Source organism: Peromyscus maniculatus, chromosome 6 (assembly GCF_049852395.1).
Source record: "Peromyscus maniculatus bairdii isolate BWxNUB_F1_BW_parent chromosome 6, HU_Pman_BW_mat_3.1, whole genome shotgun sequence".
NCBI lineage: Eukaryota > Metazoa > Chordata > Mammalia > Rodentia > Cricetidae > Peromyscus > Peromyscus maniculatus.
Window position 1 is genome coordinate 112,831,065 of NC_134857.1, and position 26,869 is coordinate 112,857,933.

Here is a 26,869-nt window from a genome sequence, read left to right on the forward strand (position 1 = left end):
TCATTTGACAAATGAGAAACTAAGAGATGCTAATTGTCATGTGTACACACACACACACCAATCTCTATTCCATCTCCATATTTTGTGTTCATCATCTCTCTTAGTACTGTCTGTAATCATTTTATTTCCCAATTTATGGCTAATTTCTCTGTCACCACAGCATCTCCCACCATGATTACATTTCATCAATGCACATATTTGGACCGAGAAATCACTGAGTTTTAAGGCTTTCTGTCCTGTTCTTTTAACCCCGCCCCCCCAATTTCAAAATGGATAAATACATGACTTAGGGAGGAGTCTACTCATATCCTGAAAAAATTACACTAGCCTAACAAATACAAAGTCTACAACAAATGGAAACGTTTTTAAAGAAAAACCAGAACAAACACTAAAGGTCTGCAATAAAGAAACAAAGATAAAGGCAAGCAGAGGGGGTGACAGAGAGAAGGATCGAGAGAGAGAGAGAGAGAGAGAGAGAGAGAGAGAGAGAGAGAGAGAGAGAGAGAGAGAGAGAGAGAGAGAGAGATATCAGGGATGGGAGGAAAGAAACATCATTGGTTTCCAGAAGAACTGGATGAAGTAGATGAAATACCATCAAGTATATTGAAAACCTAACTAAAAGCATTTTGATTGATGGGATGTCAGTAGCTGGCAGCATTTTTTTAATGTATCAAAGCAGAGATTATCCCTTAACAATCATTTATACCCTATGAAAACAATCCAATGGGACAGGAAATAAGCCGGGAATGGTATCTAAATGACTATAGTCAGAATTTCTCATGAGTTTATTCTTTGATTACCACCAAACATTAATTTATGTAATCATTCAAAAACTACTGAAAATACCATCCAGAATTAGTCATCAAATACTTTGAAAAAAGCTAACAGATCATTTATTTAGAGTCATTCCTGTGTATATGTAGATATGTACATTTTAAAAACTAGAACAACAACAACAACAACCCAAACAGAAAACAAAGAGCCCGACACATAGACATATTAAGTGGTGAAGTTGTTCCAGTGCGCCGCTCTCCTTCCTCCTATATCTGGATCTGTCACACACCAGTCTGGGCCTGTAATCGAGTTCAAGTGTTATCACTACTTCTGCTTCTATCAGTCTTTAGCACCGAATTTCCAGTACCTTTGTTTTATGATTCCAATGATAATTAGAAATGATTATTGTTTCTTTAAAGCATCATAAATGCAAATCTGAGAAATGACTGACAAAATGAGATATTTCCCAGGTACTTTTGTCTTCAGACATAGTTTTTTTTTCAGTTGCCCAAGAGACAATCAATAATGTTCTGGTATCTACATCAGACAGACTACACTGTGGAAGAAAAGATAGAGGATGTGTTGAAAGATAACAGCACTCCAGGCGCTTGGTGTCACAGGTTCACCGCCATATCTAATCCCCTCTAGTGAGATTAAGTTTTGATAATGGTGGAGGCAGATGAGTCCTATGTATAATGTCCCCACATCATCCAGTTGTCACCTGCTGCCCCAGAGTAAGGAACTAAATGTGTCGTGGGGCTCCACAATATTGTGCCAAAACTGAATGCAGTCGTTAACATATAATGCTGTTTCAGCTTCCTCTTGTATCACAAATTCTTGACAAGTGTTTAGTTCCAGACACAGCTACACTATCTCATCACACATGATTACTGGGGCTTTATCAGTTTAATCAAACACAGTTAGCTTTGTTTTAGCACTATCCAGTTTTGCCACAAAGCTTTTCCAATAAAATAGAGGAAAAAATAATATTTAGACAATGTGTGGTGGAAAATAAAAAGAATATTCCATGTGAAATGTGCCTGTGTGTTTTAAGTAGAGGGAGAATAGAAGAAAAATCACAACTTGATGACTGGCTATAATTTTTTGATTTCTTCTATTTCATGACCACAAATATTCTAAATTTTATATTTATTTTACAGTAACTGTGAAGAAAGCTTTTAAAAATTTAATCTCCTTATGGAACTTTTAAGTCAATGATAAAGGAAACTGTAGAGAGCTACATAACAAATAGCATTTACCATGAAATATGGAACTCAAAATAAATACAAAACTATTAAGTTTTAGAAGAATAAAAGAAAACAATGAATTACAACTCATGTAGATGAGTGTATGGAAGCATTAACTATGGAAAAGCAATACTTAATCATTCCAGGAAATTTACCATGAATAGTTTCTTAGTATCTAAAGGAGTAGGGAGCCGAGGAGGTTGGGGATCAAAATGAGAAGGAGCAAAATGAAATAGTGAAAACACTATTTCAGAAGCTGTCTAATTTGGGAGGTCTTAAAAAAAAAAAAAGCTAAGGGAGGTCATCTGAAGAATTAAGAATGCTTGGTAATTAAAAGAATAAAAGCAGAAATAACAACTAAGTACACTAGGAATCTAGGAGTTAGTATGTATTGGTAGAATTCCTAGGATAAAACATCAGAACACACCAGGAGAAGGAAATTGTCATGAGGAGATTTAAGAAAAGCCAGTTGCTGACAGCACCCATTACCCAGAACGTGAGAAGAAACAGTCACACTTAGCCACCCAGAAAACTTCAGTCCCCCAGGGACCAGGAGACGCTTAAATCCTTCAGAGAAACACACAGGTACCACAGACATTGAAGATGGAAAGTAAACAGTGACCTCTAAAGTCTGACAGTGATTGGTGGTGGTAACAGCAGCAGCCACAGTGGTGGTAGTGTGTGTAGAGATCAACAGCAGTTTCCTTCCCCAATCACTCTCTATCCGATATCTTGAGACAGAGTCTCACTGAACCCAAAGCTTACCAGTTTGTCTAGACAGGCAGGCCAGTCAGCTCCAGGGATTCCCTGTCTGAGTCCTCTTAACCCTTGACTACAACATGTCCAGCTTTTATGTGGGTGCTGAAAATGCACACTCAGTTCCTCATTCTTACATGACAGCTGCGTTAACTATGAGCCACCTCTTCAGTTCCCTTTCCTTCTGAAACAAAAGATTTATAAAGTGGTAGCCTCTTTGATGTTTCAAAAACGATCATCAACTTCACCAGGGCCAGAGATATGGCTAAGTGGGCAAGGGCACTTACTGCCAAGTCTGAGGATTCCTGGACCCCACATGGTAAAAGGAGAAAATAGACTGTCTAAACTTGTCCTCTGCCCTCTGCCCTGGGTGCCTTGTACACATGGAGGTCAGAAAGGGCACTGGACCCCTGGAACTGGAGTTACGTATGGTTTTGAGCCATCACATGGGTGCAAGGAGTCAAACCTGGATCCTCTGTAAGAGCTACAAGTGCTCTCAACTGCCAAGCCGTTTCTCCAGCCATTATCATTCTTTTAGTACTAAACAGGCTAGACACAGGTTTCTTCTAGAGAAATGGATACATTCTAGTGTGTATACATGTTTTTATAAAAATAACTTCCATATTGTCCTATGAGCCAACTATTTTGTATTTAATGAAACTATTCAATATTTCATTTCTAAGCCGTATATGTATATGATGTTTTCCCTCTGAAATCACACAAGATTTCACAATGAAGACAACCAACACTTTACTATAACATAGAAAAAGCTTTTCTTGTGCTTTAATCTTTGCAGCCTTCATCACTGTTATGACTAGTCCAAGGTTGTTATTTTAGGACAGATGTGCTGAAGAAGACCTGTTCCTTGGCACACCAGCAATCCCAATGATAGGAACGATGAGCAGTTCCTGAGATTTCTTGGCATATGAAATTTAATTAAAATTATATTAGGATTTGCCATATGCTTGGTAAAGTATTATAGCAATGTAATACATAAAATCATCTCTGAAAAACTGGAAATAAAGTACTCTTGAAATCGCATGCACCAATAATGTCTGTAGTAAGTTAATTTGCACTCATAGACTTATTTATTACAAGTAATGTGCTTGATTACAAAAGACAAAAATTCTGATTTGTTCAGAAATATCCAGTAGCTTTTCTTATGTTTTTTTGTATTTTATTTTTATTTTAAAAAAAGTAGTGCAAGTGTTGCTTCCAAGTAGCCTAAATTGATCAATATAAAATCTAGATGTTCATCAAAACACCAGCTTGTATTTCATAAATAAGTACAATTATGGAGAGGTGGTTCAGCAGTGAGACTTAACTGCTGTCACAGAGCCAAGTGCAGTTTCCAGCTCCCAGGTCAGGGGGCTCACAACTGCTGTAACTACAGTACCAGGGGAGCTAACATCCTCTGTTGTCCTCTGTAAGCAACCCACCCTCATATTAACAAGTAGTTAAAATTTAAAAATTACTATAGTTCTAGAGTATAACTTGAATCTGAGATGGTGATACCTCCCCCAGTATTTTTTTTTTTGAGACAGGGTCTCACTTTCCACAGTATTTTTATGTTCAGGATTGTTTTGGCTATCCTGGGTTGTTTGCCTTTCTATATGAAATTTATGATTTTTTTTTAAAACACAAGGCCAGGCGCAAAGTCAAGGTCAAGTTTGAGGAATGATACAAGACAGGAAAGAACAAATGGTTTTTCCAGAAGCTTTGTTTTTAGGTATATTTTGCTTCCATCATTAAAATTAGAAAAAAAAAATGTAAGCACTAACAGACACAGCAGGACAGATGTACACATGAGCTCACAGCAACCATGACAGCACGCACAAGCCCTGTACAAGCTCAAGTGAGACTAAATCTCAGAATGGAGATGGGCGGTAGACAGGAAGTCCCACCCCTCGCCAAGGAGATATTGGCAAGTGATAGGTATTGGAGAGGAGGAGTCGGGTGTTCTTTAAAAAACGTTGCTTCTGGCAAGTCAACCATGCTCCGGGGAACGCCACACACCAGTGAGACTATGGGTGTGGGCAGCACAAACTACATCTGATGGGTAGAAAAAGAAGACACAAAGTTGGGTGGAATGAGGAAATGGAGCTGGAAGGATCTGGGGGAGAGCGCGAATATGATCAACATGTATTGTATGAAGTTCTCAAAGAATAAATAAAACTAAAAATTGAAAATTAAAAAAATCTTTAAAAAAGAAGTACTTACTCTTGCATATATATATTCCTGTAAAAGAAGGAGAGAAAGTAAATCAATAAAGATTCACACATATGGGATAATATGAAACATTACAAATACTTTCAAATAAATTACTATATCAAATGAAGTAGTGGGCAAGTTTCATGAATGCCCCATGGAATCAAGTGTCTTTAATTAGAAATATGTTCTAAAATGACACTTTAATACATCTACCATCTTGCTTAATGTCATACATAAAATTCAAACTAGTGATTTGGTTAATAAATTTTAATAATTTAAGTATGTTTTTAAATTCATTTATGTTCATATTTTGAAAAAAATCCTTCAAACGCAATCATGAGGACAACCATGATTATGAGCTTACAAAGTAAGGCTTAAACTGACTTGTAGACCAATGTTATTAAGTACTCTATAATCTCTCTATGTAGGTTTAGGAAGAGAATTCTTTAGAAAGGGTCTCCCCATGTAACCTCAGCTGACCTTGAACCTCCTATATAGACATGGTTGACCTCAAACTGATAGTCTTACTGCGTCAGCCTCCCTAGAGCTGGGATTACAAGTGCTCACCACTGTGCTTGGCTTATCACAGTATTAACAATTCAACAAGAATTCTCAAATGCAGCCTTCACGCAGGCCTTGCTAGCCTTGGTGGCTGCTGTTTGCTTCTGTGAAACAAGTCCTCCCATGGAAAAGCACATGCTCTGTGTCTCCTTTTCCTGTCTCTCTACCCCATTTCCTAGTACTCATTTCTCCCAAGGTGCTATGGCAATCACAGACTTCTTGCTTCTAGGAAGGTCAGGTAGGCATGCAGCAGCCTCCAGACTTTTCTTCTGTTCAGATGGTTTTCCCTCTAGATTTCTATGTACCTTTCTCCTTCATCCCTTTCAGGCTTTTGCTCAGGTGTCCCTTCCTTGAGAAGACTTCTCTGACTGGTCTTTGCAAAGGTCACCATGCTTCACACCATCCTGGCTGTCCCTATTCTCTGCTTTTCCTTCTCTTCCTAAGGTAGGCTAATGTTTCCTACTATATGCCACACTTCTTTAGTGTATTGCTGGTCTCTCCAACTCAGGCGAGGATGGATACACAATTTGTTTATTTCTATGACACCAATCTAAAAGGTGACCAATATGTGTTGGGTGCTCAAAGTATATGTCAAACTAATTAGTCATGAAAAAACAATGGAAATTAGTCAGGACAAATTTAAGAAACAAGAGAGATGGAAGTTTCCTCCTAAACGTGGCGTGTGTCTATTACAAAATTACACAATCGCTTCTGTTTATCGTGTGACCCACAGCTTCCTTTGTGCTTTTTAATCTTTTTGAATACAGTGAATATTTTTATCATAAATATTTCTAATATAAAAAAAATCACACGGCTATGTTTTTGTTAGTTTGTTTGAGACAGTGTATTCCTGGCTATCCTGGAACTTGCTATGTAGACCAGGTTGGCCTTGAACTCACAGAGATCCTCCTTCTTCTGGCTCCTGAGCACTGAAATTAAAGGCATGTGTTACCATGCCTGGACTTTTTGTATTCAGCGATTGAGATAAAAATTTAATGATAAATACTTATGCTGAACTGGACTGAATAAGTTAAAAAAGTTCCAGTTCTCCATCCGTGTGGAAGATGGTTATATGTGTTAAAGCAACTCCTTCCTCAGTCCTCAGACCTGTACGTGTAAGTGGATCCCCAGACATCTGGAGATAACTGGGTTCTGAGAAGTCCAAAACCTCCAAATGGGAATCAAAGACAAAATCACACTGTCTTTAAAGTCAATACCTGTTATAACTTTAGGAAATTATTAATTGATATTTAAAAAATCTGTAGTGAAAGCAACTGTCTCTCTGTGGTCCTGGGACTTCTATCCATTTCCTTTATGTTCACATTCTTCTACTCACTTTTATCTTCCTCTAGTGGAGAATCTCATTTGTTCTAGGATCTGTTTTTTTGCAGATCATATATTATAAAATTAGTAAAACAAAAGAAATAAAACCACAATTTTCCAATGAAACAAGTGATTGAACAAATGTTATTTAGGAAGTAAATACACTGAAGTGGAAAGAAACCATTTTGTTTTTTAGTCCTGGAGAGACATAAAACTCTCTTTTCTCTTTCTCTTTTATTTACTTCAACAAACAACCTAAAATTATAATAAAACTAAGCATATGCTTCCCGTTACATGCCACTTTCTATAAAGGAACCTGACGTTTTTCTAATGGAGGGAGCCATACTCTGTAAAGCGGGAAACTGTATCATTGCTTCACCTGATTTTCTCATCACTAAAGAAGAAACATTCTTTTTTATGATAGATTTTGAAGCTTTCCAGAAGGTGACTCCAGCCAAGGACAATCCAGGAAGAAGTTAAGCAGCATCCATTTAGCTTTTTATGGGATAAAATAATCACCTCCCTCTCCTGCTGGGCTCATTAGAATTTGACTCACGAATTAAAGGTTTTATGTGGCTCTATTCCTTAAAGATTATGGTCTGTTTCCAAACAATGTCATACTGCAAGAAGCTGAAAGAATTTCCAGAGGTGGTTTTGATTTTTCCATGGGACCCTCTGTTTGGATTCAAAACACATGGTAGTGAGAAAATAAAAATGCAGCTCCTTAGACAGCATGAACTTTTTGCTGCTTCTCCAAGCGGGAAAGCCACAGGAACAACATGACCAAACTGTCTAGATGACCAACAGGTAAATGTTTTTTCTCCTGAGGATGGGACCTTTGTTAGCAAAAAGATAAACACAGGTTAATTTATAACACTAAGATATGAGGAGGCTAGAAATGTGACTCTAGCCATGAAAAAAAAAAGTGAGAAAAGTCCTTTTGCTCCTATTTTATTACAGAATGAACAGACTTGTTGGGGACACTGATCTATAAGAGAGTCTTTAGTAATATTTCTAACTGGAAAACAGAAAGGAGGGGGGCAGATAGGCTGTTCTAATTATAGAACAGCTTGCTGAATGGTTGCCGATGCTCACTTCTTCGAATAGGTCAGAAATCATCAGTAACTCCCAAGAGGCTAAGCAACGAAGTCCTCAGTCAGCAAAGAAGTAGTGATACAACATCTCAGTCAGTCCTAGGGCCCTTCGTCCCACTTGGCTAAACACTCCTTGCTGGATAAAAAGAGCATGTAAATGTCCAGTTTTTAGGGTGTCGGTGCAGGTGTACACTGCATTTCCAGATAACTTTAGTTGGTTTTTTAAGAGAAGGATTTATTTTTATGTGTATGAGTGTTTTACCTAGTGTATGTATGTGTACCACGTGAACGTGAATGTCAGGTGCCCAAAGAGGTCAGAAGAGGGCGTGAGAGTCCCCGGAACTGGAGTTACAAATGGTTGTGAGCCACCACGTGGATACTGAGAAGCACAACCAGGTCCTCTGTAAGAGTGGCTGTCATTCTTCATCACAGAACCATATTTCTCCACCCTGTTTTAAAAGTTACTCACCGTTCACACACATTCCTGGTGTATCAGGCACTGGAGAACTCACACACCAAGAAATACTGCCCTAACACATTAAAACTAATTTTCTGGATCCAAATCTAATTTTCTCTTTTGAATGATAATGAGCTTCAAAGAATAGCCAAGGTTCCTAAGCCTGGATATCATACAGAGCAAGGCAGCATCTCTGCCTTCCCTTTGGAGGTTAATCTTGGGCTAAACCTATAGAGATACCTTCTGGTGTGTTAACTAAATGAACTTTGTATTGCTGGCAAGCTTTCCGGACAGTTTTATCTCTGACTAGAGTTTATGTTCCTAGGGGGCAAGAACCATGCTTATATATTAAAAATATTTTCAACATTATCTAGTACTCTTAATAAATATTTATGAGGCCCTCAATAAACATATTTTAATTTTTGTTAAAAATGTAACCTAAGTCCCTTGAAAATCTGCGTTAGCTTCTGAGGCATGAAGTCACCTCTCATGTGGATATTTTGCTTCACACCAGCTCATTCCAGTATCCCTTGCACTGTTGAAAATGGAGGCCGAGGCTAATGTTCATTAGAAATGGCAGCCGCTCCTTTATTTAGCCAATAGGAAAAGGCAGGGCGACAGTAATAGCTTTGACTGATTACTTGGCAAGGGAAACCAAGCCCGAGGGTGTTCGGGAGTCTCTTTGGCCTATAAACCTGTTTGAAAACCTGTTTCTCAGGATTGAAAGCTTGGCTCAGCTGGGGTCATATTACAGTGATGTCAATAATACCACTGCCCTCAGCCTCAGGCAGACCCACACAATTCATCATCAGCTTTATTTTCATGGAAACCCAACTTTGGGGAAAATAGCTCCGGCTTAAACTATTTTATTTTGATTTTCTTTCCCTTAAGAAATAGTTCTGCCAATTTTGTTTCCTTTGGATTTTGTGCATTCTACACCTTAACACCTCTTGGCAGGGGAGATTATTTCTAAAAGTTAGAGTGGTTCTGAATACACAGAATTGGACACACCATGGAACAGTATTTTTGAAGCTTAAAAAACAAAACAAGCTAATGGGCCTGAAAGTAAACTTGAGATTCCACAATACTTCTACCCTCGAACTGCTTTTAAAGGAAATGGTATTGAGCTGTGCTGCATAGAGAATACTGTAGCGGGCTCTGTTCTCTTAGGAATCAAAAGTTAATTGCATGGCACACTAACATTTATCACCCAGGCAGCTTAGATGAAGCAGTCAAGAGGACTATGGGCCCAAACTGACTAGCTTTCTGTCCAGGTCCCTAGATATGCAGGTTAATCAAAGATGCCACTTTTTCATGTATTGTGTGATCCCCCCTCCCACCCCGCCCCTATTATTTCTAGAACCTGAAGGAATACACATGTATTGTGAGAAGGTGTTTTGTACACAGGGCGTCACTATCTTACATGAAGATAAAAATACCTGTCCATGTAGAGGACTTGTTCTTCTTATATGAACGTGTTTAGGCAAATACAATTTCACACTTTAATTTTTCTTCAAGCTGATATGGTAACATTGACCTACACTGAAACAACAAAAATGAGCCTGAGCTGCCCACCCCACACACGTGTTATCTGAGCATGCCCATCTCCCTGGAGACTATAAAGTTTTATTTTGTCAGCACAATATGCATACACACCACAGCACAAGCTTTCAATAAATGCCCACTTTTTTTTTTTTTCTCTCAAGGTATGGAAAAAGATGAAAGACCTGCAATGCTTGGCCAGTAGAGGGCAATAAAGCTGAAATTTAATCAAAATACTTTTTATTTGAAGCCATTTTCCATTTTAACTGGAGCCTGAAAAGTCTTCCTCCAGTGTGGCCTCATTTAGTCTCCCCACTGCACCCCAAAGCTGCTACAAACTTCCATCGAAGGGGGACCCCCCTTTCTCTCACACAATAGGACACACGAAGATGTGTTAGAGGTGCAGACTCCCAGATCTTGACCTAACATGTCAGCTTCCTCAAACTGGTTAACCCCTGGCCGGAAGCAGTCCATTCAACAGTATACAGTCCTCAAGAGTGGAGGTCCATAGGAGAACTTGAAAAGATGAGAAAAAGGAGGATGAGTTTAGCTTTAAACAGGCTTCCAGTTTCATCTAAAAGGTCAGAGCAAACACAGGCTCAGAGTCCCCTATTTACAGAGAGAAGATAAAACCTATGCTTATCAATTGCTTGGAGAATACCAAGGGCTTAAAAACTTATTCAAACTTGTGTAGCTCCACTACCGTCTCCTCACATGGTATGGATGAGGAGTGTCTAATTGTCCTGAAGCTAACTTTGGCAGGGCCTTAGTCCTCCTCACAATCTCCCCACAGGAGACCAGGCAACAAGGAGGACTATTCAGGAATTCCACTAATGTAACCAACTCACTGGCCCTTGAGAATGCATGAACAGCAGCCCGTCTTTCATATCTTATTTATGTTAGTATTATTGTTTGACAATATTGCATTTTCCTCGTCTCTACAGGGCCTTGAATCTTTGTCTCACTTGTTATTTTTAGACATCCTCTTGAGGGGGAACAAAAGTCAGTCTGGGCTTGTAGCACATTGGCTTTTTATAAAGCAGCCATCCAGGCAAGCCCTGTGAAATGTTGGCTGTATGTGACCTTCCATCTCTGTCCACTTCAAATGGCTCCTGCTAAGCAACCAGAATAGATGGGAATTGCCACTCAAAAAGGCCTTACTTTAAGGACTGGATACAGTGGTTCAAATGGTGCCTCAGCTCTTCCTCCTTTTCATAGGACTCCAGTACACTGTGTGCTTCATCGTGATGATAGCAGTAGATTTTATAAACATCCTCCAGTGGTCCTTTAATCTGCAAGAATACCTCTCCTGAACAATGCAAAACAAAGACACAATGACCTCATCAGACCAGAGTGACATTTCATGCGCTGTTACTCAGTGCTGACTATTGTAATAGGTTAGGTCTAGCCCACCTGATCCCCAGATTATTTGGAAAGTACATCAAGAGGATAATTTCCCTCTCCTTCTCTTCCTCCTCCTTTTCTCCTCCTTCTCTCCATGCCCCCTCCCTCTCCTTTCTTCTTTTCTTCCTTTTATAAAACATATGAAGAACATAACAGGTCGGCGCACAGAATCACGGTCAAGAGCTGCCTAGATGAGCGTGGTCTGCCCATGTTCAGATCAAGCTAGGCTACTGACTGGCTTTGAGACTTGTGCACACTGAACATGTTCTATATAACTGCTATAAACACATTGTATAAGTGCTTCTCTCTCTGCATGCATGAAGAGATAAGAGGTCATTTACCCATAGGAATTAAGAATGAATAAATCTGAATTGGAAGCAGATAAATGATTTTTCTCAAGTCCTGCCAAGGAGGTGAGTAAGCCAGGTTTACAGGCCAGACAGTGTTCATGAGTTTCAACCCTCAAATCCTAGCACTCTGCTAGACATTGGCTGAGGCGGGAAGACCACTAAGTCAGAATCATAAACTAGGGCTTGTATGGTGATTTGGGGAGTGATTATGCGGTTCTAATTTTTTGTGGCTATGTTCCCTCATATTATTCTAAAGTGTCCCACTCGTTTCTAGCTTATATCCAGCCAATAAAAGACTTTTGTTTCCTCTTCATTATATGGGATTTCTTCTCTGCTTATAGCTAGATTTTAAAGTAATGTGAAGTGGTGTGTGTGTGTGTGTGTGTGTGTGTGTGTGTGTGTGTGTGAGAGAGAGAGAGAGAGAGAGAGAGAGAGAGAGAGAGAGAGAGAGAGAGAGAGAGAGAGAGAGAGAGAAGGGGGCATTGATTGATTGATTTGGGTGACCTGGAATTAATCCAATGAATCAAGCATCTTTATAGCCAAAGGGCCAAGAGGTTCCTGCTGTTTCTGGGATTTAACTGGGTTGGTCTTTCTCCCAATGTAAGTCTTGAAGATCTGCCCTTTAAGACAGTAGTACCCACAGAAAGAAACTGTTAATAACAGAAAATAAGACAGGAGGCAAGTGAATTTGTGGTCGGTTATAAAGTGAAGAGAGACTCCAAGTAATACAATCAGGTAGAAATGGGAGGTTTGGGACAGATCTAAGCCCTAGAAGTAGGATCAGTGGCAGGCTTGGATAGAGGCTCCTTGGGCATCTGAGCCTACGCATCTTCATAATGAGATGAAGTTACAAATGTTTACATGCATTACAAATGTGGTAGTAATTGAAATTTAAGAAAAAGAAAGAGCAAGGGACAGTCTGACAAATATATACGATCAAATCAGAAAGTTAAAAATCAAAGACAATACTCGCTTTATATGCAAGTAAACCATCACTTGCAAATTCCCTTGTATGTTTTTAACAGCAGTGTCCCAGAATTTCTAGACCTCCCCTTAATAGCAAAAGCTTCTTCTTCTTCTTCTTTTTTAATTCTCCGAGTAAAATTCTGTTGGGGCCCTAATAATAATTATTGAAGTTAAAAGATATTTAAGTACTCTAATTGAAAGTCGTTTATTCACCCAGAGGCCAGCTATAACACTGGTAGGCAGAATATTTCATTTCCCTCCCAGCCCATTCTGCTTCATAATAGTGCTGATGAAGCGAGGTGTCTCCCGGCCAAAAGCGATTCTGTTTCCACGGTAACGTGAGTCTTGGCTGCATTTCTTCAGTGGTGAAGGACAACTGCTCAGTCTAATGTATGTGCACTGGAAGGATGATTAGGAGCGGAGAAAGGAGTGAACCAAGACCAGGGAAGGTAATTTCACTCTGGCTGCCTGACACAAAAGCACCAGAATCCTAGAAAACAAACCCCTGCATCTTCTTCTTTTTAAAAATTCTACAACCAAAGGAAAAAACGTTTTTGCAGTGACATTCCCTCAAAGCAACTATCTTGCAAAGGAAGAACAAAAAGCAAAAAGACAATAACTCCATTTTAAATTTCTTTAGTCATCGCCCTTAAAATCGATGCCGGAAACATAGTCTATATAGCGGTATAATTGCTCCTGTGGGTCAATTGCTCCTCACTACTGTCAATGTATTCAGATTCTTCTATTTTTAAGTTCCTGTTGATTCCCTTGTTGTCTTTTAGAACACATGCCCCACGGTGTGGAATCTGTATCATCCTGAATTTCCTCCATCCGTATGCAACTTAGGGCAAAGCCACAATATTCAAGGAAGCTACTTATCCTGGGCTTTGTATAAGAAAGTAGCTCACATGGGATTGAATGTGGTTATTGTTTTGAGTTCATCTTCACTTAACAATTATTTATTGGATGACTGTTTGGCACTGAGCACTATAGTTTGTACTGCGGACACAAAGAACCAACAGTTCAATCAAATAACTTATATAAGCCAGCAAGGGCAAGAGAGAGAAGAGTAAGTTCCCATTCACTGTGCCCTATGAAAGTGCAATGCTAGACCTGGGCAGCGGAGAAGGCAACATATTCAGTCTCTGGGGAACTCTTAAGTGAGCATGGAAGAAAGGAGGTAGTGAGGGGGAAATGCATGCAGAATCTCTGAACGGCCTAGGGTGCAAGGCTCAGTGGCTCTAAGCCTGTGAGGAAGCTCCAGAAGCTGGAAGGGCAGTCAGGTCCTGAAGCAGAGTGGGTACCACTAAAGAGCAGAGTCTGAAGGAGATGGAAAAGCACATACAGATTTTAGGCAGTAGACTAACAAAACTAGATAACGGCTTGGAAGATAATTCTGATGATGAGTCATCTGAGAGGTGGAACTGGAGAAAGGAGTTGAGACTGGAGAAGAGAAACCAATCATAACTGAAAGAAAAAACGAAGGGCAAGCATAGGAGGGTACATCAATTAAGAGTGCTCTGTGGTCCAGAGATGTAGGTCAGTGATAAAGCACATGCTTAATGTGTCCAAGGGCCTGGATTCAACCCCCAGAGTCACAAGGACAAAAAAGTGATATAGCTTCAGCCGCCTGTGTTCAGATCCTGGTTTTACTATTTACAAAATGCCTGACATTTGGGGAAGCTAGCTGTGTTCTCAGTTCTGTAATTTCCTCATTTGTAAAATGTGAGTAACAGCAATTGTAAGATAATTGATAATTAATGGGGTTAACTATGTAATGATTTTAAATCAGTAGCTGGGACATGCAAATACTCAAGGGGGTTATACAAGGAAATCTGAAGCAGGGAGGAAAGAGAAGCAAAGGGGCAGGGAAAGTATATGAACAGCGAGGTATACTTCCAGGATTCCACACGGCTAAACAAAGATGATGTGTGGAGAGGGTTTAAGGTGCAAAGATAATGAATTTAACTGTAGCTTTACTGATTAGGAATTGTTTGTTATGTAGTCAAGTGGGAATGTCTTCTGTGGACTTGGGTACGTGAATATGGGATCCAGGGAAGTAATATAAAGACATATGAGAGTGATACAGGGTTGCAAATTGTGGGTAATAGAAATCATAGATTTAATATGGTTGTTACAAAGAAGTCTAGAGAGAGGCAGAGAATAGGGTGTGAAGATTCAGTGTTTGTGAGCTCTTACATTGAGAGGAGACAAGCAGATGAGAGCTCAGAGAAGGCACAGTCACAGAGAATAAATGGAGACTAGGAAAAATCAGCAAATCCAAGAACAATCTTACAATATATAATGACTTTAGGTCTATGGTGGATGGTGCATATGTGTGATTCCAAGATAATTTTCCCTACTCTATATTGTATATATTGACTAATATACATTGTTGTGAAAATATATGGCAGCCCTCTTGGCTTTCTTAATTTCAATCTACGATGTTTACAAATGACAAAAGTAGCTAGTGGTGTATTTCTCAGTATGCGTCCCATTGCTAAGGAACACACGACTATACAACACAGGGATAAATGTTGCTGAGATCAAAATTTGGGATTTGCAGAGTGTGTTGCCACCACTTCCCATCACCTAGCCACATTCTTTTTTTTTCTAAAGCAATAGAAAGTTGAGTTGCTCCAGATATTTTTGGTGTAAGAAGGCATGCTTATTTCTCTGGGATGCAAAAACCAGAGGGCCATGCCAAGCTGCCACTGGTTGAGAACACAAGCCCCCGGGCCTCTGTGTCACAGAGAAATAAGCACGTCTCACCCCACAGATGCTTCTGTTTTGTTTATCTTTTCTCCCAGAACTTAACTCTGACCAACACACTATATTTCCTTTCGTCTTTAGAAGGAAATATTTTAGGAGAAATACTGAACTACAACATTTCATTTTAAAAGTATGTGAAATGTTTAAAGTAGGAAATTAATTGTATTAACAACCAAGATGTTTTACAAGTTCAACTCTAAAAACCAGCTACAATTGGTGTTTTAAAAGAACTTCAGTTAAAAATTAAAGGTCTGGTCCCACCCCTAGATGGAGAGCTACAGGCAATTACTGGCTGCTGAGTGAGGGAGAGTGAGTCTTCTACAGGGACAAGCTCCCTGAGAGATTTGGACCATATTTTAAAAATTGAATTGCAATAGCTGTAATGACATCTTAAAACTCTTATTCCAAATCAGGTGAAATGAAGTGTGCATCTCAATACATTTTTTAAAAAAATTATATTTACATATATGAAACAGTGTTTTTCTTTAAGCATTGAATTACCATTAAAGTATTTTTAGAGACAAAAAAATTAAAGGTCTGAGTTCTACCTCAAAAGTTTTCTGTAGTTCTAAGTGAAACTTGTTTGTCAAGACAGAATATTCAGAATAAAATGACTAGGATGGCTCCCAGAGCAGGGATAGATGTGGCCCCTCTTTGGGAAGAAGATTGGAGATCTGTATACAATGCTCTAGGCTTCGAGGTGTCACTTTCCTAGGTGACAAAAAAATTAGACATGTCATTCCTAACAGAAAGAGCCTTGTCTGTAGCATGAAGAAAATCCAAGGTGTGCTTTCTATAGCTTGGTTATTCTTCTTGGGTAGGAGCCCAGCTTCTTGGACTAAACAAGGCAGGTTAGCCAGCCAAGCGTCAATTCATTCATATGGCCCCCCTATTTTCTCCTAGACTTAACTTTGTTTTCTAAGTGTGGAGAGTGATGAGGGAAAGTGAGAAGCAGATGGGAGAGTGAATGCTACTTAAGGAAGCCACAGTCCTTTGCCATGAGCCCCGTCTAGCCTGGAAATAATAGTGACTGCTGAAGGTATCCAGAGGTCCTGGTTAGAGTGTACAGTTCAGACCGGATACAGGTAGCAAGTGGGATGTGCTTCCATGGGATTAGGATAGGTGAGTCCCTCAAGATTCAGTTTTACTAAGGTATTTAAAGAGAAGCACTGTTTTCATGGGAGCAGGCTGGAAACTTGACATGAATTCTTAAAGTAACACTTCAGAGTTTTTGTTTCTTTTTCTCTTGCCTGTAGCTATGGCTCCAAGTAATTCCCTGGGGCTCAAGATAATTCTCTTCTGATTAACAAAAATATTTCAGTGAAAGTCTTTCAAAAGCAATAGCATAAGAGATGTTCAGAAAAATGTATCCATTTGGCTTGTAATTCTAAAGCCCTAGAGGTGAAAATGCCTCATTTGCAGGTGAGTGCTTTTAGGAGTCAAAGATGGGTGTGGAATTAAGGCCAGTGATGGAAACTGATGGGAACCATGAAGAGGAAAAAATGGGAGGGGTGTCCTATCTGTGACATCACCATGAAAAAAAGCTATGGAAAGCTGTCATGTGTGTGGTAAGACTGGCCCCTCAAAGAAAAGCTTTCCTGCAATTGAGATGGCATCTTCCCAGAATTTCCAACCAGAGGAGACAGACAGTCTAGAAGCTGGACAGGACACTGGGGTGCAGTCACGCAGAGTGGAGACAGGCAGGAAATGGGATGAAAGGAACTCTGGTCTGGGTTCCTTTCTGTTTGCAGTATAATGTGGACAAATCAAACCCTAACCAGTTTTTGTCTCAACAGTGGAATGGGTGCTTGTTAAGTATTAGTTGTGCTCTGACATTCAAGAACCCTATTTATTTTGGTGCTGACTCATGGTGTTGTCATGAAACAGTTTCCTTTCTGCACACTTTAATGCCAGGATGGGGGAATCCTTACAGCTGGCATTCTGGTACCAGGTTGGTTCTCTGAGAAGGCTTAGCGTCTTCTGGCTGGATAAAGGCTCAGTAACCTTTCATATTCAAGGTAGGTGATGCAGAGTAAGGCTCCATTCTCAGACCAACTTATATATATTACTTTAGAAAGTATCTCTTTTGAGACCCACCTGCTACTCTTCTATGGTGCTTATCAGCCTCTAACAATAATGCTGGCCCAAACTACAGACTGACTTAGTAACAGCTTTACTTTCTTATCTCTGTATTTCATGCATTTACTAAGTGTTGCTGAATACAGTGTTCTCATCCCTTGGGACATAACAGACATACAGCAGATAGATCTCTTCACCTAATGGAGCTTATATTCAGAGGGGCTAGGGATGTGCCTTAAATCCTGTATCCTTCTTCTATGGAGGTCTTGCCATCTCAAGACATTTAAAATCTGAACAAATGGATGTGGCATCCATTGCTAGTTGTGAATCTGTTCTTCTGAGCTCTTCTTCCAAATTCACAGAATTTGGTTTGGCAGTACACCCAGTTGAAATACAAGTCTGGTATTTCTCAAATTTCTAGTAGCTATGAGTGGCATAGTATACCTTCATAAGCATGTTTGCATGTGTGTTGTGAAATAAAACCACGTGTAAAATACTCCCTACAGAGTGAAGAGTGTTTCACAAGGAAGTAGTTTTTCTACTTCTTACAGGAAGTGTTGCCCGAAATTGGACCAGCCATCATGGGACCACAATTTCAAAGCTACAAGCTGAGGAATTTGTAGGAAAAAGCTGTAAGGAATTGCACAGGTCCTGGTTTACAGCAATGGAGAACTCTTGTTATGGATGAAAAATTAGTCGATTTTAGCTCAGTCTATTGTTTAGTTTTCTACCCAGAACAGGCAAATGCAACCATCATTAATCCCAATGGTCTTCTCAAAGCTTGAGTTGTGGTGATACAACCACAGTTAAAGTCCAAATCTGTCTCTTCCAAAGGCTGTGATATTTTCTGACCTTCGTGCACCTTCAGGATTTGTCCCCCATGTGCTCATCAACTTTTAGCTTCATAGAGGATGGATATGCTCAGGGATGTGTAGATGCTGATGCTGTTGGGATTCAGGATGGTGTTGTGGAATAGTCTTTTTGTGTACTGTGAAGACGTGTTGCTCTCATTGGTTTAATAAAGAGATAAATAGCTGATATTTAGACAGGAAGATGATAGGTGGGACTTGCAGACAGGGAGAGAGCATTGAGATGAAAGGTGTCATCAGAAGACACAGGGACAATCAAAATGAACATGTCTAACTGAGGAAAGGTACCAAGCCATGTGGTAGAACTTAGATAAGAAATATGGGGTAATTTAAGTTGTTAGAGCTAGTTAGTAACAAGCCTAAGCTACTGACCGAGCTGGCTGGCAGACAGAAAATTCCACCTACAGAATGGTGTTTCTGTGTGTATCCTGCAGTGTATGATTTCTCACAAGTTTGTTTAAATATGCCTTCCACCTCCCCTCCCCCAGTGCTTCTATCACAGCTCAGCTATCACTCCAATTAGCCACTAGCACAGCATCCTAGAACCTACTCTTCTCAGAGACTAGAACTCCAGGACTTTGTTTTATTATCATTGCAAGAAATAAATCCAAGCATCCCCCAAACCTTGACCTCACTGGAGGCCTAAGCCCAGTACTGGAGCCTATTGACCTCTCCCTCACAAGCCTTTCTTCTCTGTGTGGACTTTTGAATCCTTGACCATGAAAACCCCATACTTTCACTGGAACAGACAGCTTTCCTGCCACTGTTTATGTGTGAGCAAATTCTATGATTTTTCAACTCTTCCCACAACACTGGTTGTGTATACGCTAGTAAGAGGCTGGTGTGGAACACTCCCAGCCTGTTTGTTACAGGTGGCTAAAAGCAACTTGGTCAAACTTATCTGTGTCTTGATTCTCTCCCTCCCTACCTCTCCCCCTTCCCTTCTTCTCCTCTCTCCCTCTCTACCTCCCCTCTTTCCTATTTCCCTTCTCCATCTTCCTCTTGGAAAACTCATTCTGATGAGCTACATTGAAGCATTTCCTACATGGCACCATGGCACGAATTCTCAAATAATTAACACTCCTTCTCACAAAGTTACTGCGCGCACACACACACACACACACACACACACACACACACACACACACATACACACGCATCATCTATTTATTTTCTAACTGGGCTGCAGCCCCTCTCTTCCTCCTCCTCCCCCTTCCGTTAAAAGAGACAAAGCTTTAAGAGTACGCAAAACTGCTATGGAACAATAATGGCTAACCCATTATTGAACCTCAGGTATGGGAAACTCCAAACTATCTTCCTCTGATTATAAACTCATCCTCAGGAAAAAGCATATGAAAAATGACAGTTCCTTTTTCACCAGCTTCTTTTAGTCCTGTTCTCTACGCACTATGTATGAGGTGAGTGTGTAGACTGAAGCGTAATTTTGACAGTCTTCTTTAAAATACTTTGAAGCATCGCAATTTGTGCAGCCATATCTAAGACAACACAATTGCTAGGTGAGTTCTCTAATGCTATGTAACAAACCATGGTTCCAAAGCATATTGTGTTAAAACAATCATTTTGATTTTCTGTTACTTTTATGTGCTTACTCAGCTCAGCTGAGTGACACTTTGACTTTACTCCATCTTCTCTGGGGATGCAGTTGTAGGAGGACATCACTGCTCATTCATAAGTCTGGTCCCTTGACCGATAGTTGGATGTGTGGCTTTGCTGGAATACTGGGATGGCTAAACCGATTTCTCTACCTGTCTCCACATCTTTCTAACAAGATAGAAGGACATCTTAACTGGCTGTGTTACAAGAGAAGACATTGTTCTGCTTTCTTGGGGGCTTAGTCCAGCTACCATCACAGTGTCATACCTAGTGGGTCTAGGCTACTTGGCAGTGTGAAAGCTGGAAGCCATGGTTCATTGATTCTTCGGGAAACCAGCTTTGGAAATTATTACTCACTCTGCCACACATAGAAGTGACATGTGATAGGCCAAACTTTCCTTCTTAAAGTCAAACATATCATTATGTATATGAATTATAAAGATGTATAAATACCAGGAAGCATAGATAAACTACAAAATACAAATCTTAATTTATTGTGAAGCATGACTAAAACTTCCAAAACCAATTTGTATTATATTTAATTGTTATGAAAAGGAAACCACACTTTATAAATAGATGTGTACATTTAGAATGGCTAGGGTAATAGCAATTCAGTCACATCATGTCTTAAGTATTAATAATAAGCACTGGTTATTCTTTACACTTGATTTTATTGAATCCTCATAAAACTCATATGAGATAAATATTACTGTCTTCAGTTTCCAGATAAGAAGCTGAACTTCAGTGAGGTTTCATAATTTGCCTAAGATCTAGCAACAGAAAGAGATGGAATCCAATTCAACACGATATTAAAAGATATATTATTATGCTATTAACTTTTGTACTTTCTTTTATTTTATTTGTCCTTGCTTACTAGTTTTATAAATTGTCATAGAATATGTTCAGTTTCAATATAAACAAGAAACAAAGCTCATCTCCAGAGATTTTAAAACAACTTCCCTATCTAGACTCAGTGTGGACTTTAAAATCCACTTTTTTTTTGGCACTGGAATCCAGACAGTTCCCTCAATGCTCTCAGATCTGCAAGCATAGGTATCTATTTATAAACTTGAACTTCATCCAAACACCAAGGTTTGTTGAGTAAATTTCTCCCCCTCATTTATTGAGGTATCTAGTGGATCTGGCACCACAGCTGTGAGTCACAAACTCTTAATCTTGCTGTCTGAAGACACAGAGTCAGAACACCTGTGCTTTTCATTTTGCGGTAACATAATTTTGGAAACATCTCACCCAATCGCTTTATGTTATGAAATCTAAGTGATAAAAGATTTTGTGATAGGAACTGCCATTGAACTCTGCACTGATGTATGGATCATAATGGAAAATCAGGGAGCTGTTTAAGGCATACTGGAATGCTAATGGGCTTCCCATACTCTCCTGACATGGGGCCTTTACCGTCTTCTCCTCAAGACTGCCTTTTGCATGTAATTGCTGCCCTCCAAATTAGTCAAATCCAAGTCTAAACACCACATTCCAAATCAAGTTTTCTTCAGCATTTGAGTTGAAATATTTTTCCTCTGGAATTTTGTAGGAGTTAGCTATTATTATGCAGAAACACCATCCCCAAATTTAAAAGACTAACAACTGTTTGCTCACCATCCTTGGGTTGAAGGTTGGGCAGCTTCGCTAGGATGGCTTGTCTCTCCGTGATGCTGACAGTCTGATGACTTACTGTCAGCTGATCAGCAATGTCTGGTCAGGTGCCTGAGGAGGACTGCACTCACCTGTCTAAGGCCTTTTCAACGTTTCTTGCAATGGCTGGGTAGTTTTTGCACTTCTCTTTTTATGATCTTAGAGTAAAACTCATCATGCAGTCATGAAACATCTCTTTGCCTCCTTTCATTAGTCACAAGGCCAGCTCAGAAACCGATGGTGATGCTCTAAAAGCAAAGCTCCAACCAACACTTTTTAAATTATAGCCTTTATTGTTTTAATTTTCTGAAATATTACTGTAATCTTTCCAGTCATGACTAGAAAATTTAGAAGTATAAGCATCTTTAATTGAATGTTCTCCATAAACTATAGTTGTTTTTTATTTTAAGACTTGAACAAGCCAGGCGATGGTGGCATGCCTTTAATCCCAGCACTCAGGAGGCAGAGCCAGGTGGATCTCTGTGAGTTCAAGGCCAGCCTGGTCTACAGAGTGAGCTCTAGGACAGGCACCAAAACTACACAGAGAAACCCTGTCTCAAAAAAAAAAAAAAAAACATATAAAAGCCTTGAACTGATTTTGTACTAATAAAGAAAATTCAGAGGCAATACAGTTTCCAAACACTCTGCACACAGCTTCCCTATGTTAATATAGCAAACAATCACAATATAACTGTCAGTAAAAGGAAAGTGACCTCTTTCTAAAATCAAGTGTCCCATACTTATTCTTTTTTTTTTTAATATGTTGAATGCTTTATTCTGATTGGATGTCTCTATAAACTCTGAGGGCAAAGACCACAGATGTGATGCTGTATCAGTCACAATGCAAAAGGTTTGTGAAGTGAGGCTGGTATTTCCCGCTATTCTTGACCTTGATCAGTTGGTTAGAGTATGTCTCTTACAATGAGGTTACCATGGTACCTTCTGATGTCAGAAATTACTGGTAGAGAAACCTTGAGACTTTGAAATCTGTGCTCTCTAATTTGCACTCAGTGATTATTACATTTATTAGTGGGTTTTACATGAAGCAGTTACAATGATGATGATTGACTACTAGTGGATTTTTCTATTTTCCTTTACTTCTGTCTTTATATGTTGAAATCTACTGGAGAGCTGGTTTATTCTCATTTATTTATATCAATATGTTTGTTGATATTCATTTTACTATATTGGTTATAATTCAATACTGGCTTTATGTTTGTATGCATTGATTTATTTTGTGGTGTGTGTGGGTGTGTCTCTATGTGTGGTGTATGTGTGTTTGCAAGTGTGCATGCAGATGTGTAAGCCTGTCCATGTGCACATAGAGGTCTAAGGAAAAGGACACCAGGTGTCTTCTCTTGCTCTCTTCCTTAGTCCTTTGTGATAGTCTTTCACTGAACCTGGCACTGCCCATTTTTCAGCAGACTGGCAGCCAGCAAGTCCCAGCAGCCCTTCAAGTTCTCCTGTTCACCACACCGCACCAGTATGCACTGCCATGCCTAGCTTTTTCATGGATACTGGGGATTTCCAACTCTGCTCCCCTTTCTTGTGTTTGTGCAGCAAGCGCTTTTGCCCACGGTGCCTCCTCAGACCAAGGCTGTCAAATTTGTGAGCCATGTTTTAAATTGGAACATAATTTGCAAATACAGAAGCATCCAATAAGCTCAGAAGATTCTGATAAATGGAAGATATCAAAATTCTAATTACACATATCTGTATTTAAAGGTCTATTTATTTGAGCTGAAATACTTTTGAAATTTTCATCTTTTTGCCTTTGTTTGGATTCTTTTCTTTTCTTTAACAAGTGAAAAAAACTACCAAACTATTTCTATTTATGATTTTTCAAAATGTGGTATTGTAAAATCTAGTACAAAATATAATTTTGTCATGTTAAAGAAGAGCATCAAGCCAAGCATGGTGGCTCATGACTGTGATCCCAGCACTCAGGAGATGAGGCAGGGGGATCATAAAGATTTCCAGGCCAGCCTGGGCTATGGAGTGAGACACAATCTCAAAAAATGAAGTGAAATAAATTAGAAGTAATCCTTCAAAAGCTTCTTTCCACGAGCCAAGTGTATGAAAGTTCAGTTGCAGAATTTCAAAAATATTGTATACAGCATGAGTTCTTATTGTTTAATTTCAAGCTCATTCTTTGTTTTGGTAAGGATAAATTCCAATGTCTTCTTGTTTATAATATTTTTTCTATAACTGCAGCCTGTAGACATCAAAAATCTGCTTCTGAATGCACTGTGATACCATTCCACAGGCCTCTTCACAAACTGGCCCACAGCCACTGTAGGGAATCTGCATTCTAAATCCTGATTAGGGAGCAGCAACAAAGAAGGTCTTGACTGCCATGCACAAGATAATTTGATAGTTTAACAGCAAATTCATCTTCAAATATTGCACATCTCCTGTGTGCTATTTTCATGTATAGAAAAGTATGCACACATTTTGACCAGTTTTTATGGGAATAAAATACCAGCTTCATCACCTGCATATCACAATTTCTTTACTATAGATTTTATTAGGTTAAAAACATTGTTTACTTGTGATTCTTTGCTTTACCTATGTGTATTCATATTGTCACTTGCATTCACAATGTAATATTTTTGAAGATCTGTTTTATTTTTAATTCTCTCTCTCTCTCTCTCTCTCTGTGTGAGAGAGAGCGCGCGCGCGTGCACATGTAAGTGTAGGTGCCCACAGAGGCCAGAAGAGTGTGTTGAGATCCCTGAAGTTAGAGTTACCAGTGGTTGTGAGCCACTGAACATGAGTGAAACATAATTCATCTGCAAAAATGTACTCTTAACTTCTAATCATCCCTTCACCCCCTACAATATTGAATTTTTAAGTCTTGGTTACAGTAACACTTACAATAAGATTAGACAATAAATTTCTTAATAATAAATTTCCTCAAATATTTTCTGGTTTTGCAATTTTGATTTAAAAATCTGTTATTAGAATGAACTGGCATTCCATATTCACTTTATCTATTGACAGACACACCCATCATTTAACTGCAAAACCTTTATTAATGGTGTCGCCTCACCAGTAGCCACTGCTTTTATACGTTTTATAGGTTCAAAGAACCTTGGGTGTAAGGTTGAGGGAAATTAATGGAGAACAACTGTTATCTCTTGTGAACAATAGCGTGTGAACCATCTTGCTATTTGGAGTGGTTCATAAACACACTTTAAGTAGCTATGTATGTCCAATCACCTGCCTTGAGCAATCTTTTTAAAACAGTGACTCATGTTTTCTGATGTGAATGTTGCTGCTTCTTCAGCAGATTTCTGTCTCCTGGTTGGTTTGTGGTCGTTGATGGCAATGTTGAGGTCCCTATGGTATATGGGGTAAGTATTCTGATTTTCATATGTTCATCCTCAAGTTTCTTGAGAAGTAGGAAAATCAATACTTACATTATATGAATACATTAAGCCTTTATGTCTGAAGGACTTATTGCAAAGTTAGAATAAGCATAACCAAATAATAACAAGAGTGGTGGATATACAGCATACAAGTGACCTGACTGCTGGTGCAGGAACAGACAGACACTCCTAAGTAAAGCTGCCAGCCTCTATTGCCCATACACATTTCATTCACATCTACTTTGTAAATCCCTGCATGTCCCACCAACTCCACTGATTGGCATCCTGATGGCTTCATGCTTCTCATAGGCCATAGTGTATGCCACTCAGCATAGGCCATGGCACAACTAGCTGCTGCACCCAATGATGATGGAGGGCCACCAGAACAATGAGGAGCCATTTCTAGATATTCCGGTCCATGTGTCCTCACTGTATCTGCCAGTGCCCTGTATGTGGCACTCCAAAATGCTAGGACAGGAAATAGGCTGCATCTCAGTTTACTGTGCTACACTACTCAACTCAGTCAAGGGCCAGGCCTCTCACAACTCACTATGAAAGAGATGGCATTAGAGGTTGAACTATCTGGACTTCAAATTTGTTTTCAGTATCATCTGTCCTTATTCTGACCTTCAGATGTATTCCCTACTCCTCCTCTACATGATCCTTCACACCAGCTTAATCACTTACCATTTTCTAAATGTGTTTACTACTTTCTATTAATGATAAATAGAAAGAAAGTTCCAAAGAACATCTTTGCCCTACCTGGACCATACTTATCAAAAATATTATGAATGACTTTAAACCTACACAGTATCTTGTAGTCCTTCCTTGATCCCCATCCAAAATGTTCTCATTAAGGTTTTTGGTAGCATAAAAACACTCTGATGGCAATCAAACACACACCTTCACTTCAAGGAGAGATCTTACTGCGCGCTTAGGAGGATCAGAGATGATCTTTTCCACTTCACTCTGCCCAACAGTGCCACATGGCATCTTCCTCTGCAGGCATGCTGCTACTCACAACTACTCATAGGATGAACTGATAAAAGGCTAGCGATCCCTACTAAAGTGAAAACGTGTACAGCCTTATGAAGAAAGAAAACATTATCTCAGTTTATTGGGAATGCTGAACCACAAGGAAAGATAGAATTTAAACCTGACTGAATCCTTTCATAATCCTTTCATAAGATCAGTCTGTTGCCTAAATTTTGGACCCGCAGAGATACTAAATAAGAACCATTTTGTTCCTTTCTATAAGTCTAACGTCCACTAAAAAAGAAGATTCAATAAAGATAGAATGTGTGTGTGTGTGCAAATATAGAAAGTGTGTGTGTGTGTGTGTGTGTGTGTGTGTGTGTGCACGTGCACATTTGCCTCAAAGAGGTGTTCTACAAAGATTAACAGCAATGGTCACTCACAGGAGAGACAGTGGGTTTGGAGGAGTATATAAACAATCCTTCATCCTTACTCTATAGATCCTCGATTGTTCTACTATTTTTATAACATGTAATATATGTAAAATTACAAAGTGATCATTTTAAAAAAGAATTCTTAAGCTACACAGCACTATGTAATGATACATAAACCTCCTTCAAGGAGTTATTGCAATGCTCAAGACATGAAGAGAATAGAATTTAGGCTGAATATTTTTCATGTGATATTCTCTGCAGTCATTTTTAAAAACCTTGTCAGAGTAAAAACTATATATGTGTGTATGCATACACACACACACACACACACACACACACACACACACACACACACACACACAAAGGGAGCATGTGAAGGAGCCAGACCTGTAGATCCAAAGGTCCAGGATCTCCATG

At 39.3% G+C, this 26,869-nt stretch overlaps 1 protein-coding gene across 3 annotated transcripts in view; it reads right to left on the reverse strand.

Annotated features, from left to right (window-relative positions):
• The window catches only part of Arhgef38 (Rho guanine nucleotide exchange factor 38), a 114,136-nt gene that overhangs the window by 30,461 nt on the left and 56,806 nt on the right, over positions 1-26,869 (reverse strand). For all 3 annotated transcript variants that reach the window (XM_076575008.1, XM_076575007.1, XM_006970353.4), the window contains 2 exons: positions 11,127-11,274; positions 4,998-5,015 (listed from right to left, as the gene is read on the reverse strand). In XM_076575008.1, the coding sequence (XP_076431123.1) occupies positions 4,998-5,015; positions 11,127-11,274 (166 nt within the window). The remainder of the gene's footprint in view (positions 1-4,997; positions 5,016-11,126; positions 11,275-26,869) is intronic.